Below are 15,928 nucleotides of genomic sequence, written 5' to 3'. Positions count from 1 at the left end.
TCAATTTGCCAGGCCTCCCCATATTTATATTTCAACCACCGCCCCCCATACCACAAAGGTTTTAACCGTTTGGCTTGCTTAATTGCGGCGCATGTTTCACAATCATGGATAACCTGTGCAATAGAGTCCATCGTTAAGTCCACCCCTCGGTCACGAGCCCATCTGTATGTTGCATCTCTTCCTTGATGACCTGAAGTGTCATGAGCCCACCGAGCTAAAAATAGTTCACCTTTGTGTTCCCAGTCCAAATCTATTTGGAACACTTTAGCAGCTTGATCCGCTTGTTGGTTGTTTCGATGTTCCTCAGTTGCCCGACTTTTAGGTACGTGAGCATCTACATGACGTGCCTTCACGACTAGTTTCTCTAGCCGAGCAGCAATATCTTGCCACAATTCAGCAGCCCAAATAGGTTTCCCTTTGCGCTGCCAGTTGCTTCGCTTCCACTGCTTTAACCACCCCCACAAGGCATTTGCTACCATCCATGAGTCAGTATAGAGATACAGTCTTGGCCACTTGTCTCGTTCAGCAATGTCTAAAGCCAGCTGGATGGCTTTTACCTCTGCAAATTGACTTGATTCACCTTGTCCTTCTGTGGCTTCTGTGACTCGTCGTATGGGACTCCATACAGCAGCTTTCCACTTCCGATGCTTTCCTACAAGACGGCAGGATCCATCGGTGAACAGGGCATACTGCTTCTCATCCTCTGGTAGTTCATTATATGGTGGGGCTTCTTCAGCACGTGTCACCTCCTTTTCTGGTGGCATTCCGAAGTCTTTGCCTTCTGGCCAGTCCATGATCACTTCTAAGATTCCTGGGCGATTAGGGTTTCCTATTCGAGCCCTCTGCGTAATTAATGCAATCCATTTACTCCACGTCACATCAGTTGCATGATGGGTAGTGGGAACCTTACCCTTGAACATCCAGCCTAGTACTGGTAATCGAGGTGCTAGGAGAAGTTGTGCTTCAGTACCAATTACCTCTGAGGCAGCTCTAACTCCTTCATATGCTGCCAGTATCTCTTTTTCAGTTGGAGTGTAATTGGCCTCGGAGCCCTTGTATCCTCGACTCCAAAATCCTAGGGGTCAACCTCGAGTCTCCCCTGGTACTTTCTGCCAGAGGCTCCAGGTAGAACCATTGTCCCCAGCTGCGGTGTAGAGCACATTTTTAACATCTTGTCCTGTACGGACTGGTCCAAGGGCTACTGCATGCACAATCTCTTGTTTAATCTGTTCAAAAGCCTGTCGTTGTTCAGGGCCCCACTGAAAATCATTCTTCTTTCTGGTCACTTGATAAAGAGGGCGTACAATCTGGCTGTAATCTGGAATATGCATTCTCCAGAAACCCACAACACCTAAGAAGGCTTGTGTTTCCTTTTTGTTAGTTGGTGGGGACATAGCTGTTATTTTGTTGATCACCTCTATCGGGATCTGGCGACGCCCATCTTGCCATTTAATCCCTAAAAACTGGATCTCCCGGGCAGGTCCCTTGACCTTGCTTCTTTTTATGGCAAAACCAGCTTTCAGAAGAATTTGGATGATTTTCTCCCCTTTGTCAAAAACTTCTGCTGCTGTATCACCCCACACAATGATGTCATCAATGTATTGCAAATGTTCTGGAGCTCCACCCTTTTCTAGTGCAGTCTGGATCAGTCCGTGGCAAATAGTAGGACTGTGTTTCCACCCCTGGGGCAGTCGATTCCAGGTATACTGGATACCTCTCCAGGTAAAAGCAAACTGTGGCCTGCACTTTGGTGCCAAGGGAATAGAGAAAAATGCATTAGCTATGTCTATGGTGGCATACCACTTGGCTGCCTTTGACTCCAGTTCGTATTGAAGTTCTAGCATGTCTGGCACAGCAGCACTCAGCGGTGGCGTAACTTCATTTAGGCCACGATAGTCCACAGTTAATCTCCATTCTCCATCAGACTTTCGCACTGGCCATATAGGACTATTAAAGGGTGAGCGAGTCTTGCCAATCACTCCTTGATTTTCTAATTGTCTAATCAGTTTATGAATGGGGATCAGGGAGTCTCGATTGGTACGATATTGTCGTCGGTGCACCGTGGCAGTAGCAATTGGCACCTGTTGTTCTTCAACCTTCAGCAACCCCACAACAGAAGGATCTTCTGAGAGGCCAGGCAAGGTAGACAGCTGTTTAATGTCCTCAGTCTCTACAGCTGCTATACCAAAGGCCCATCTATACCCTTTTGGGTCCTTAAAATACCCTCTCTTGAGGTAGTCTATGCCAAGGATGCACGGAGCATCTGGACCAGTCACAATGGGGTTCTTTTTCCATTCATTTTTAGTTCAGCCTCCAATACAGATAACACTTGAGATCCTCCTGTTACTCCTGAAATGCTGATAGATTCTGCCCCTTTATGATCCGATGGCATTAGGGTGCACTGTGCACCAGTGTCTACCAGGGCTCGATACCTTTGTGGTTTTAATGTGCCAGGCCATCGAATCCACACAGTCCAATAAACTCGGTTGTCCCTCTCCTCTACCTGGCTGGAGGCAGGGCCCCCCTAATTAAGAAATGGATTCGTGCTGCTCACAGGGACTGGACCTTCATTTCTCCTATTCACACTTGGGAAAAAGTGATTTGAGGCCCATCTCCCCTGACTGGGGTCCTGCTCACTGGTAACTGGAGCAGCCATCCTCCTAGAAAAATTCTCTCTGGTATTTCTTTTAGCTTGCAACTCACGTACTCGTGCCTGTAGGGTACTGGTAGGTTGTCCATGCCATCTGCTCATGTCCTCCCCATAACCACGCAGGGCAAACCACAGGATACCTCGTGATGTGTTCCTTTTCCTTTGAGCTGGTCCTGTAGGAGAACGTTTTCTCTTAACAGCTGCAACGCGCGCCTGTGTAGGTAGAGAGTCAAGTTTATTCTCGATCATGGACAGTTTGTCTGACAATTGTTTAAATGAGTCCTTGTTCTCCTTAGTCAGTTTTTCCACAGCCGAGACACGGGCCTGCAGTGGGGAAGAAATACTATCTTCAGACTGTCGCATACAGTTAGCCATTTCGCCCACACTAGATCGTGCCATAGCATCTTCTCCCCATACTAATATTGACAATGTATGGGTATATGTCGGTGGAGCATTCTTCACAACCTTCCGGAACATGGATCGGTTGCATTCCACTTCATCAGGATCTACAGGATCTACAATGTCCCGTGGGTGTCTATAAATGATCTCTTGCACAGCCAGTTCTCTAAGGTAGTTAATACCTTTTTCTATAGTGGTCCATTTGCTTAGGTGACTCATAACATCATCTTTATAGGGATACCTTCTCTTTACAGCTGACAAGAGTCGCCTCCAGAGACTGACAGTGTTTGACTTTCTTGCGAGCGCCTTATCAATACCACCATCTCTGGACAGGGATCCCAACTGTCTGGCTTCTCTGCCATCTAATTGCATGCTGTCTGCCCCATTATCCCAGCATTGGAGCAGCCAGGTAATAATAGGTTCACCGTCATAACGGCTGAAGTCTTTCCTTGTATTTCTCAGGTCCTTCAGGGATAAGGAGTGGTAGGTTATCTCTGCGTCCGAGTCCTCTTTTGATAGTTCTGCTTTAGAAGGACCTTTCTTCTGTGATGGGTCTGCTTTAAAAGGACGATTGAGGAAACCCCCATCTGTGTCAGGCCCTAACTCTGCCCGAGAAGGGCCCTCACCTGGGTCATATGATGGCTCTGCCTTAGAAGGCTCTGAGTCATCATCCTTCTTTTCACGAGCTGATTTCTTTTGGTATTTCTTCCTGGTTACCGGAGCAATTGGTACAGATTCGATAGATGCTGGGGTCTGAGTAGATGCAGTGGCTGTCGTGGGAGTGCTGAGAGTCTGAGTAGCTGCAGTGGCCATCTTGGGGGGTGTAGCAGCTGTGGTACAGGCTGCCAAGGTTTCAGTGGGTTTAGCGGCTGTAGCGGCAGTACACACTGTAGGATCTGAGGTGGCTGCATAACACCTACAACTGTCCCTGCACCGATATTTAATCTTATCCCACATCAGAAACACATTCAGGACAACCAAAAATAAAAACATGCCACCTAGACAGCACCATCCTAATTTTGCAAAATCTAGTGGAATCAGCTTGGCAGAAAAGGAGAAGGTACTATTTCCTGAAGTAAAACTGGAAGTGTAATCATTAACAGAATCAGCTAAAGGACGCCTGGAGCGTGCAGATGAAGTCGCTGCTACTGATTCACGATTAAAGCTGCCCATCATTGTGTCATAGAGATAAGAGATCGGAATATTAACTGCCCAGTTTATCACAGCATAAATCAGTAGCAAACCCCATACCAAAACAATACATTTTGACCAGCGCCCACTGCTAAACTGCATGTAAACATTCATAAGAAGCAAGCAATAACACAGTGCCCACGGCAGGTAAGGCATCATTGCAATACTCAATTGTGAAAGAAACTCCATAAAAAGATGAGATAACACAGCATTCAAAAATGACATCACCATCTTCACTATCTGTTTTAACTTTCCAACCCCTCATAAATCTCAAAGGAAGAAATCTGATATTCTCTCAGCTGAGCTCTCCAGGTCTCCTCCCCCCAGAGCCAGGATTCAACTTATCAGAGCAACCTGTTGGAGCTTCTCTCGAGCCCCACGTTGGGCGCCAATTAAATCTGTCACAGTTTAAAGCTGGGCCAGCTATTAACCAGGTGGCAGATGCTCTCTGTTAACCCTCTCCCCCCCCCCCCCAAGGGAAAGGGAAAGGGAAAAGGGAGAGAGACTTATGGGTTGGAAAGTTAAAACAGTTTTAATAAACTATAGTAATGAAAAAGAATATAATAGCAATAATAATAGAAATAATCAAATATATACAAATATGTACAAAACCAAGACTGAGAGCTTGGAAATCCTCCTCAGGCAGAGTTGCTCCCCCCAGCATGGGCAGAGGGCAAAATGCAATAGCTCTCACTGCCATCACACCTGCAGGCTTTTAACTGGAAACTGGCAAAGCTGGTACCAATCAGTGGGAGACAGGAGGGCCCCTCCCTCCTGGGCCCCACCTCCAGGAGGCAGTGGGTTAGTGATAAATAGGAAAGTGAGAATGACGTGTGTGGGATGGAATACCTCGTTGGTCAATCTTGGGTCACCTGCCCTGTCTGCTCCCCCCTGCAGCTGCGACCCCCCTTTGGCTCTTCACTCGTAAGCAGTGAGGAATTTAGCAGTGACCTTGGTTTCTCTAAGACTAATTGGCCTGGTTTGGGCCAAACCAGGACAATCTTGTAGCTAAGACCTATTCTGGTAGCTTATCCATTTGTTAGGAGATGGAAAAGAGGAGGAAACGTATGAATGGTCAATTAGTAAATGTTTATAGGTTCTTTTTTTTTGTCCAAGATAGGAAGCTGAACGTTGTTCAAATGCTGAACAGATAGAATTGGTATGGAACACAGATTACACATAATTAATACAGATCTGTCGCTTGCTAAATCACCACTGTTTTGTCAGCTTTTTGCTCTGTATTTCAAACAGGAATCCCCTACCCCTAGCTCCCAAACAGTGTGGACTGCTTCATTGTACTTAGCTTTGCAGAAGCACAAGAGAAAAAGAGCTTTCACTCAAAAGACCTTGCCATCTAGTTAGCATCAAGGATGGAAAAAATGGTACAACATACAGAAGGGACTGCAAGATGTACACAGTTTTTTCACAAGTAGTTTTTTTTTTTTTCTTTAGAAAAAGAGAGCTAGGAAAGGATGAGGTGATGGCGGGGGCGGGAGGGCATAGTTCAGACCGTAGTCTGCTGGGTCCATAGCTGTGAAGCTATGAGAACTAGAAAGCTAGGAAAACGGGTAAGAGTCTTCATGCTTTGCTGGTTTTTGTCCTTCTTACTACTTGGGAAGTTCTCATTGCCATGCTGCAAGAAATCCTCTATGGTGGTAGCCTTTTATGAGTCTGAACAGCTTCTTTGTGTTCCCATTGTGTATTTATGAAGAACGTTACTACTGCTTTAGAAAGGGAGAAGAGATACAGAAATAACTGAAGTTAGTTAGCATTGTACTGTATTTGAGCTTCTTAAAGGAGCATTGCAGTATACGAGGTAACAAGTAACAGTTTGGTGGAGGGCAGTCCTGAGAAAAATACCGTAATCATGTCTGGTTTTCCAGTATATTAATTAAAGTTTTCAGGTCTTCCTCCAAGATATGAAAAGCCAGAAAAGCAAACAGACTGTTGCTTTTTGCAGGAGATTTTTTTTTTGAAAGGCAGGATCTATTTGTTCTTAATAGCTGCTGTTTTAATAATTTCTTATAATCTGTAATACTTAATTTTATAATGGCTGAAATGTCATTTCTGCACACTTTTATCTAGCATTGAATCTTGAATGCAATCAGGTGATGAATTCACCTGAAAGTTTTGCCTGAATAGCTTCCAGAAAATAACATAACTGAGGGAAGACTGATTTACCAGTGAAACTAGTGACAAAAAAAATGTTCTACATGTAAACTAGAACACTGGGCTGTTGAATGTGGGCTAATTACAATATTTTCTCCTTGCCTTGAGCATCCTTGCATTTTGAGTAATGCAAATCCTTCCTCCTTTCCTAAAAAATCCTTTGCATTAAATTAGAGCTATTGGGAAGCTTTTCTCAAATATTAAAGGGGTGTCAGTACACCCCTCAGAAGAGTGGGGCAAGAGTTTCCCTGCTGTATAAAATGAAACTTCTAAAAGTTGATACTTGGATCAGATGAGATTTTCTGTACACCTCAGGAGACTGCATTTATTCCTTAACTTTTTTTTTCCTCCTCCTTTTTTACGTGCACCAAGGCTGAGGTTAAGACTAAGACATTTATCACGGCATCAATCTTCTCATGTGTTACATATAGCAAAGCAAACTTGTGGCTTGTTAAAGCTTAACAAATTTTCATTCTCCTTTGATCCATAGATGTTAACAACAAGTTAAAATGCAATGCCTCTGACTAGAGTGCATCTTTTTTTATATGTATTTTAAAAAGTTAATAGATTATACTAAACCAAAACATTTCTTTATACATAGAACTAAGCCTACTACCTAGCTGCAAATTCCTGTACCACCACAAAACCAGTAATTTAAGACTAAAACAGCATGTCGTAGGAGGACATCATCTCCCTAGCAGGGACATAACGAGAGTGCTTGGTTCATGTCTTTCAGACGTAATGGTGGCAGTATCTTGCTGTATCTTTTTCTTCCTGGCTTTATGCCTGTCTTTACTTTCTTAGATTAAATTTTTAAGAGGGGATGAGCAATACAATCCTGAAGATACTGTAGTTTCTTCTATATGTGCATTTTGCTTTATTTCCTCTGAACTGTAAATAAACTAAACCTGTTTAATAACCTGGAATTAATGAGCCCTTTCATTTTGCACTTACTTTGAAGACTGGTGTGTAATTTTGCCTATTTACCCACCAAGACAAACAAAAGCTACCTCCTACCAATGGTTTCTTCATAGCTTATGTGCCTGCAGAACAGTAAGGATAACAATAGTTTGTTTTGTAATTTTTTTTCCTTAATGTATCCAGTCCGTCTAAATCAGCATACTTCCATTGATGATAAACCTTTGACTTACCCACCTAAGCAAGACATTAAAATAACTCCCCAGATGTACTAGGCTTTCCAAACTGATGAATTGGTTGTTGCTGTGCTGCTTGCATTTTGTGCCAAACAGGCACGTGCAAAAAATGTCTTCACCAGCTTGTTTTGATTCTTGCACTTCCATGGTGATCTACTGGCATCACATAAAATATAGAGTGTAAACTCATCAACACTTCAATAAAAAGTTTTCCTGTAATGGGATTTCCATAAATATTTTCAGAAAATTAAAAGTTGAGAAGGATGATGGCTAATATTGTCTCTTCTTAAATCTGTCTCAAAACTGCTGTAATTGTTTTTTTCAATTGAGCATTAGAAAGATTGATGTAAGCCTCAGATTTCTTTCCCATACGGTAATATTACTTCCAGTTACATTAAAAATTTTGCCTTACTCTTTCTCATTCTTGCCATGAGTAAATGATGAGAAACATATTTCGCCAAAGAAGTTCAGCTTTGCGGAACCTAATGGTGCTGTTTTCTGTGCTCAGATAAAAATATTGTGAGCTGTTGGAATTAGATGAACAGCAATAATAAAGTCATCCTCAAGTAAACTTTGTCATATAGAATATCTGATGAATATGCATCATTTACCAGTGTTTAATTAAGATCTTATTTCTGTTCATATTGTTAATGTGTTACACTTTCTCATCAATAGTAGAATAGCATGCACATCTCTCTGTGTGCATTTGTGATCTCTGTAATACAATCTGGTACTGAAAGTTAATAAAATACTATATTATATATGATTAAAAATTTTAAACATCATTCAATGCTCTTTCTCTTTAACTGCAGACCCTGCTACATGGAAAAATCCAAGACACCTTACTAAAGGTTGCCTTTATCCACTTGCTTTTTCTCCCTATGCATAAAGTGCATGCTTATATACACTAAAGCACATACATTTCATGCCACTTTATTGTTGATTACACTTTTACCCTTTGGCTACTGTGTTGATTGATTATTTTGCTGAGTCTTGTGATCTTGTTGATTTTTAGTTTTCTGACCTTCTTTCATTAGAATGAGATGATTTTTTGCTTTTCTTCTGTGCCGTTGCTGCTTCATAGAATTTCCTGCACTTTTAATTCCCAAATCCTTTAAAAAAAATCTCTGTTGATCAGTATCTTGAAATTCAGCTTGAGCAGAAAAAAAAATGTTCTGAAAGATGACTTGATTGTAGGTAAGCAGTAAGTTTGCCAAATGGCCCGGTTTCTTGTAGACTATTCTTCTAGAGCAGATTGCTGTATTGGGGAGCAGAGGGGAAATGACCACAAACTAAAAATTTGAAATGGAACTTACCAGTAATGTTTGCAAACCTAGCTGTGGAAGTGTGAGTATCTCGCAATGTGACTCAAACTGCTGCCTGTGCTATGAAGTAGGAATTGACAAAACCTCCATTGCTGTTTCTGGGACTGCTCTTGACTGGCCCCCAAATAATTCCAGACCTCAGCGGTGACTGACAAGAGTTGTGTTTGGTCCCTGACAGATTTGGGAAGAGACATGTTCTCCTAAGACTTCATTGCTATGCAGAATTCTTATGTATTTTCTGTTTGTTTAGTTTTGGTTCTACAGATTTTTCTAACTTTTTCTTTCAGCTGTAATTTGATCTCACTTGCATGGTAAAAGAAGAGATGCTAAAAGCTGGTATTTTTTTCAGATTTTTTTAAGCTATTGCTAATAATTCTTTTGTTTTCTGTTGCAAGCTGATATTTAATAGACTAGACCATTTCTGAAAAATGGTAGGGTAGCTGATTGGCTCAGTCACAGTTAAGAAGGTGGACCTTGTGTAAGAGGGACAAATTAAAAAGAGTAATGAGATGCAATGTTTAAATAAGCAGACATAAATTTATTTGTACTGAGATATTTAACATCTAACAGTGGAAAGCAGACTAATTTTTTGTTGCTGCTTGGAAAAAAAACACATTGTCGTTTTTGACAAACAAGTTCTTGGAAAAATGTCATTGAAGCATCTGCTTCCTCTTCCTCATGTATCAATTCTTTGTTTTCAGAGGTAGATGCTGAAGAGTGGGGTAAATTTCTTCACACCAAAAATAAGGTATGTTTACTCTGATGATGGAGTAGCAGTGTCATAAATATGCTATAATTTATATACTTAATTCTGTATCTCATGACTTTCCCAAAAAGGAGATTATTCTACCTACTATACTATATGCTGGAGTACTGAGGATTTTCTGTTTTGCTTTTTATGAGTAGAAGACTTCTGGAAACACTCTTTTAAACAGAAAGTTTATTAATGTTTGTCTGTTGTGTGGGTCATTGATTCTGCCAAGTTATTTATCTTAGTCCTTTTTGTGTTGATGTTTCTTTTTTGTGCATTGGTGAAATTAGAATGGAAATTGCAAAGACAAGGAAGTATATAATCACAAGTCTTTTCAGTCCACTGAAGAATTAGCGATTTCAGAGGTTTATTAAAAAGCTATGAAGAGGAAGGAAGAGCCTAATGCTGATCCGGGGGAGAAGCAGAAACTGAGATGGCTTAGGACTTCAATAAGAGAGTCAAAGCTTAATTCTTTGCTTGAAGACAGTCATCCTTTTGTTGGCAGATGAATTATTTAAATGTTTATTACTTTAAACTTATTTCCTCACCTTCTAGGCACTGCTAGAAATTGAAGGAAATCTAGAGAAGAACGCAGAGGGAACCTGTGCAAGGGTAGCTCTGTGCTAAGTTATTTTGGATTGGTGGAAGAAGAATAGATTTGACAAGAGTGAAAAAATTTTGAAATGAAACTCTGTTTTTGGTCTTTGTCCTCTTCAACATAAGAAGAGGTTCAGACTACATGTTGTTTATTAACTTCAAAGGATTGCAACTAGATTAGAAATGGAATTAATTGTTTGAAATTCTCTTAAGGTGAAGACTATTTTATACTTTGTCTGACATTGATGGGATAAGGAGTGCTAATAACTGCCACCTCACAGGATTAACAGATTAAATACCAGGATTCCAGTTTCCGTAATTTTTAACACTGATGATTGCTGTTAGCATTAGCTTAAGGGCTAATAGTCATTCATATTTTTTCTCACCTTCTGTATACTTAGTTACAGAGTTTTTCACTGTCTCTTGGAGAAGAGAGCGTGATTTTGCAATTAGGTAAATGTATGCTGTCTTTGATTTTTTTTAAACAATTTTTTTTCCTGTACTTCAGATCTATACAGATTTTGATGAAATTCGTCAGGAAATAGAAAATGAAACGGAGAGGATTTCAGGAAATAATAAGGTAAATGTTGCACTGTCCATCTTTGTCTTGCTGTAGATTCTCTTGCTGCTTAAGCCTTTCTTAAACAGTTTTGGCAGCTAGAAGTGAAAAGTATTGAACTATTATAATGAAGAACACAGTAATGCTGCTTGCTGTCTTGAGATTTTTTTCACTGTGTTTGTGAGATAAATGACTTCAGCTAAAAGAAAATGCAGAGAATTGCTGTTGCTTTGCTTCAAAGCTTCCATAATAATAGTGCAAAAAATAAACTTTGAGTTAAACTTGTTTCCATTTTTCCACGTACATGGTTTTATGTGTAATTTTAAAATTTAGTATTCTGTTCTTGCATATCTGTATAATTACCGAAGTACAAAAGCTTTTATGCATTATATTGAGGGGGAAGACAGGGCTGCTTCCAAAGAAAAAGGAATTGGTTGACAGATGCGGCTGGCTTTTTTTTCCTCACCAAGTAGCTGTAAGGTGTATTATGGAATATAGTCTTTCTAGTATGAAACTACAGCTTTTGGCTCTCTAAAGGGTGCATTTAAATAATCCAGTACAGTGATTCATTTTTATTATTAATATATTTCTAGGGGATCAGTCCTGAACCTATTCATCTTAAGATTTTTTCATCTAATGTTGTAAATCTGACTCTTGTGGATTTACCTGGAATGACAAAGGTAAGATGTGGAATGCTTCTCTTCTGACTCATTGTGAACAGTGTGTTTTGAAATAAGGAGTGTACGTTTACTCTTTGGCATTTTTTTGTATTGTTAGATAAACAGCTTTCCTCAGGTTAAGCAGTTGGTTATATAAATTGGAGATGTCACCATATTCTGGTGTAAGATTTGGGTTTCTGGTCATCTTCACTGTTGTAAGAGGTAGATCTACTTAAGTTCTTCCTCTTTCTATATACAGCCAAGGGATCAGAAGCATTGTGCAGCCTGCATGTTCCTTTTAATAGAAGAGGTAGCACTTGAAGTTTCAAAGTTGTACCTGCAGATAGATGGGTAGTTGACACGTTTAAAAATATTTTCCTCATTGCTTAGCCAGAAGTTGCTGTGCATATTTTGCGTAATAAGTTGTATAAAGTGAGGATACACTAGAAGAAATGTTCAGGTCCTGTTTCTTCAGGTTTTATACTGAATAATTTTCTCTGTCATGAAGATGACAAGATGACTTATTTCCCTGCCTATGCACACATACATACCCCACTCTGCCAGTTGTGCAGGTGGTTCTTGGATACCAAATCTTCTTGACAACAGTATCAAATAATTTAATTTGATTCTTATTTCTATAAGAAAGGTTTTGACTTTTATACCTTTCAAGGTCTTACTTTTCTTTCATGTTTGTTTGTGAAGAGGGAAGGAAAGGGCTGGAAAACTTTGTCTTATACCATGGTATAAGGTATGAACTTTCTATGAGTGGCCTCACACAGGCATAAATACACAATTTTGAACAGTTCTGTGTTGTTTTTTCTCTAGGTGCCTGTGGGTGATCAGCCTAAGGACATTGAACTTCAAATAAGGGAGCTAATCCTTCAATTCATCAGCAACCCAAATTCAATTATTCTGGCAGTCACAGCTGCTAACACAGACATGGCAACTTCAGAAGCCCTTAAAATTGCACGGGAGGTAGATCCAGATGGTAAGCAGCAAAAAGCTTAGATCCTGTAATTCAGCTTCTTTTTTAAATTAAATACTAAAATAAAACTGAAGTCATTTGGGCAAAAAGTAATAAGAAAAACAAATGTCACTGCATTTCCTAGAAAATACAATTATATTTGCTTTAAGACTTCCTGCTGCAGTCTCTGCAACTCAGAGAATGCTATGATGAATTAGTATCTAATAGATTTCTGGCTTACGAACAGGCCAGATAACTATTTTAGTAGTCATAGGAGCCACTTCTATTTCCAGAGAAGCAAAATGGCATTACAGAATGATGGGGGTTTTGAGATTTTTAGTAGTTTACTACTAAAATTTGTAGTAGTTCAGTAGTTACTAGTCTGTTAGGATGACTTTGTGCTTTATTGTCCAATGTTGTTTCTTTTAGTAGAGAAAATATGCCATCTTGCAGCTAGTAATTGACTGTCTAGCTTTTAATTTAGTGATTTTTAGTAAGAATAAAATTAATATGTACTGTCAATATCCATTCAGGTGCCCTGCATTTATGTGACAGAACTGACTCGTTTGATTTAATCTAAAAAGAGGATTATTATTTTATATTTACCTAATGACTTTGAAACAGGTCTGAAGCTACTGGGTACCTCCTTGTGGGTAGAAAGTGCTCTCAGTACCATTGACTAGTAAATGGCACCGTGTGATTTGAAAGAATATGGAAAAGTACACTCTAAACATAGGTGTACTGAAATTAGGCTAAAATTTGGTGTTGGTATGCTTTACTCTCAGTTTTTTCTTCCCATAGAGCATAACATTTCTTGCTTGTTTTCAAACTCCGAAGTCTGCTTTGGCCTGTCTGCCTAAGCCTTTATGGGTTCCACAGCCACGTAACCATAAGGGAGAACCTCTTCTCCTGGCAGTCTTCTGAGTCAGATTGTCCTAGTTCAAGGCAGCAGACCCTTTCCTTTTAATTTAGCCGTGTAAAAATGCTCAGCTGTGATTTTTGGTTCATTTCTAAAATTCTAAATCTTAAAGCTGGAGTGGCAGCTCATGTTGCAGGTTCTGTAGGAATAATGGTACGTAATGAGAATTTGAAGTACTGAAGTATGTAGACTCTGACTTGCATTCATCAGAAAGGAGCCAAGAGCCTACTGATTTTGCTGAGGTACTGATTTATTTATAGACGTGAAAAGTGTATTATATTTTAAAGAAAAAGTTCTTGCCACGTTTTTTTCAGACCCAAGAGTCCAGGAAGTATTGAGGTCCCAGATAAATCCTGTGCATGTTAGCCTACCTGTTTAGATGTGCAATATTAATGAATTTAGTGCTCTCTCTCCAGTGGGTAGTGGTATTTCAAATATAGTTCCAAACAGACTGCCGTTATGTCTGGTCCTACGTCTATGCTAGAAATATGTTCAGTCTGTTCACACTTGTGAGTGCCCTGCCTGCCTTACTCAGTCTTCTCCACAAGTGCTTAGTAATGCCTTTAACCTCATGTAGTATGCAAAAATGTTTGTTGTAATCAGTAATGACTGTAATTTCAAACTGCACTATGCCTAAACCTTTTTCTTTAAGCAGATCTGTGTGGGGAGCAGTACCTGCCAAAGAATTTCTTACACTCCTGTTAATAAGGGGCTCCAGATAGACTAATACTGCATGTTCTTGTGCTAGTTTGCAATATTAAACTTCATGCAGCTGCATGAGGAACTTATTGAATGATGAGTTTTAGCTACCGCTACCCTGATCGAGACAAAAGATCCCTGTGAGTGAGTTTCCTTTTGGTAGGTCGAAGGACCCTTGCTGTTATCACAAAGCTGGATCTCATGGATGCTGGCACTGATGCTATGGATGTGCTCATGGGAAGAGTGATTCCAGTCAAACTTGGCATCATTGGAGTAGTGAACAGGTCTGTCTGGGCACATTGATTCTATTCTTAAAACTGTGTTAATGTGAAGTAATGCTTTTGGCTTTTTAACCATGAATATGATTTGAATAATAAGGTGATTTGATTTGAAATAAACTTCTGAATAAGCAAGTGAGAAGCTTGTTGCTCACTTTTCAAAAGCCTGTCTGTTCTTCTTCCACTCAACCAGCTGCTAATTCAGAAAGGAGTAGAGCCATTTCTTCTAAAAGAACTGTAGTGCCACTTCTTCTTTCCGTTACTGTTTTTTAGGTTGAGGGATGCTTCTGGTCAGCTGTTCACATTAGCACTGATCCAGTACAGATCTTGTATATATTAGTGCTAATCTAGTGCTAACTACATACGGCTATAGTAGGAAGGAAGTTGAGAAGTATAGAAGGAAGATGAGTTATGTGTGTAAAGCAAAAACCAGCTGTTCAGATGTACTGTCCAGAACAACACAAGTGTAAATATTTTTACTTTTCATCTATTAACTAGTGTGTAACTCTGCCTTTTAACTTCAGGAGTCAGTTGGATATTAACAATAAGAAGAGTGTGGCTGATTCCATTCGTGATGAGTATGGTTTTCTTCAAAAGAAGTATCCTTCCCTAGCCAATCGAAATGGAACCAAGTATCTTGCTAGAACACTGAACAGGTATTACATATTGTGTAAAATAAAATAAATGTGTGCTTTTAAAGATACTTTAAGATATAAATTGATGCATTAGAAATATGTGTAAACATTTATTTTTACCTTTCCTTTCTCTTTTGGTGCTATGCAGTGATACATTAAGGAAAACTTTGGTTCTGAATTCACTTTCTGAATTTACTGTAATTTTCCTGAGGAAATGTTTTCCTTTGGTGATTATTTCCTGTCTCTTTTCTATTTTGATGGAGATAGTAAAGCTGAAACTTTTCCTCCCTTCTAATGAGGGACTGTTTTCTGGTTTTAGGCTACTGATGCATCATATCAGGGATTGCTTGCCTGAACTGAAGACCAGAATCAATGTTTTAGCTGCTCAGTACCAGTCTCTACTAAACAGCTATGGGGAACCTGTTGAGGACAAAAGTGCCACTTTATTGCAGCTTATTACCAAATTTGCCACAGAATATTGTAACACTATTGAAGGAACAGCAAAATACATAGAGACTTCAGAGCTGTAAGTACCAGATGGTTTTCTAGAATATTGACTGAGCAATTAGATCGACCCAGTGGCTCTTGCTGGCTTTCATTGGCAATAGTACTACACTAGAGTGTAACATACTCAAAAATGTTTGAATCCAAGTAGCTGTAAAAAATGTTTGCATTGAGAGCTTTTTTTCTTGCTTGCTACTTCACTTGTTATTTTATTCTTCCAGATGCGGTGGAGCCAGAATCTGTTACATTTTTCATGAGACCTTTGGGAGAACTTTAGAGTCTGTTGACCCGCTGGGTGGCCTTAACACAATTGATATTCTGACTGCCATTAGAAATGCTACTGTGAGTGTTCTGTATTGCTAAGTGTTGTTACTATGTATTGGATTTGAAGATAAGGTTTCAACAAATTTCTGCTCCTTCAGTCCTGTGAATTAATGATCTCAGCTGCATGAGTTAATACGAAGAGGCTGAATCA

The 15,928-nt window shown here is 39.7% G+C and overlaps 1 protein-coding gene across 7 annotated transcripts in view; it reads left to right on the top strand.

Moving 5' to 3' along the window:
- DNM1L (dynamin 1 like) overlaps positions 1-15,928 on the top strand; it is a 46,309-nt gene that overhangs the window by 16,441 nt on the left and 13,940 nt on the right. For 5 of the 7 annotated variants that reach the window (XM_068401798.1, XM_068401796.1, XM_068401800.1 and 2 more), the window contains exons 3-11: positions 8,376-8,414; positions 9,590-9,636; positions 10,745-10,816; positions 11,389-11,475; positions 12,280-12,442; positions 14,200-14,320; positions 14,839-14,970; positions 15,269-15,475; positions 15,675-15,795. In XM_068401798.1, the coding sequence (XP_068257899.1) occupies positions 8,376-8,414; positions 9,590-9,636; positions 10,745-10,816; positions 11,389-11,475; positions 12,280-12,442; positions 14,200-14,320; positions 14,839-14,970; positions 15,269-15,475; positions 15,675-15,795 (989 nt within the window). The remainder of the gene's footprint in view (positions 1-8,375; positions 8,415-9,589; positions 9,637-10,744; positions 10,817-11,388; positions 11,476-12,279; positions 12,443-14,199; positions 14,321-14,838; positions 14,971-15,268; positions 15,476-15,674; positions 15,796-15,928) is intronic. The other 2 variants (XM_068401799.1, XM_068401797.1) reach the window with 1 other exon arrangement.

The sequence above is a fragment of the Nyctibius grandis genome, chromosome 5 (assembly GCF_013368605.1).
Source record: "Nyctibius grandis isolate bNycGra1 chromosome 5, bNycGra1.pri, whole genome shotgun sequence".
In the NCBI taxonomy this organism is placed as follows: domain Eukaryota; kingdom Metazoa; phylum Chordata; class Aves; order Nyctibiiformes; family Nyctibiidae; genus Nyctibius; species Nyctibius grandis.
Note: the sequence above shows the minus strand (reverse complement) of the source record. Positions and strands in the feature narration are given on the sequence as shown.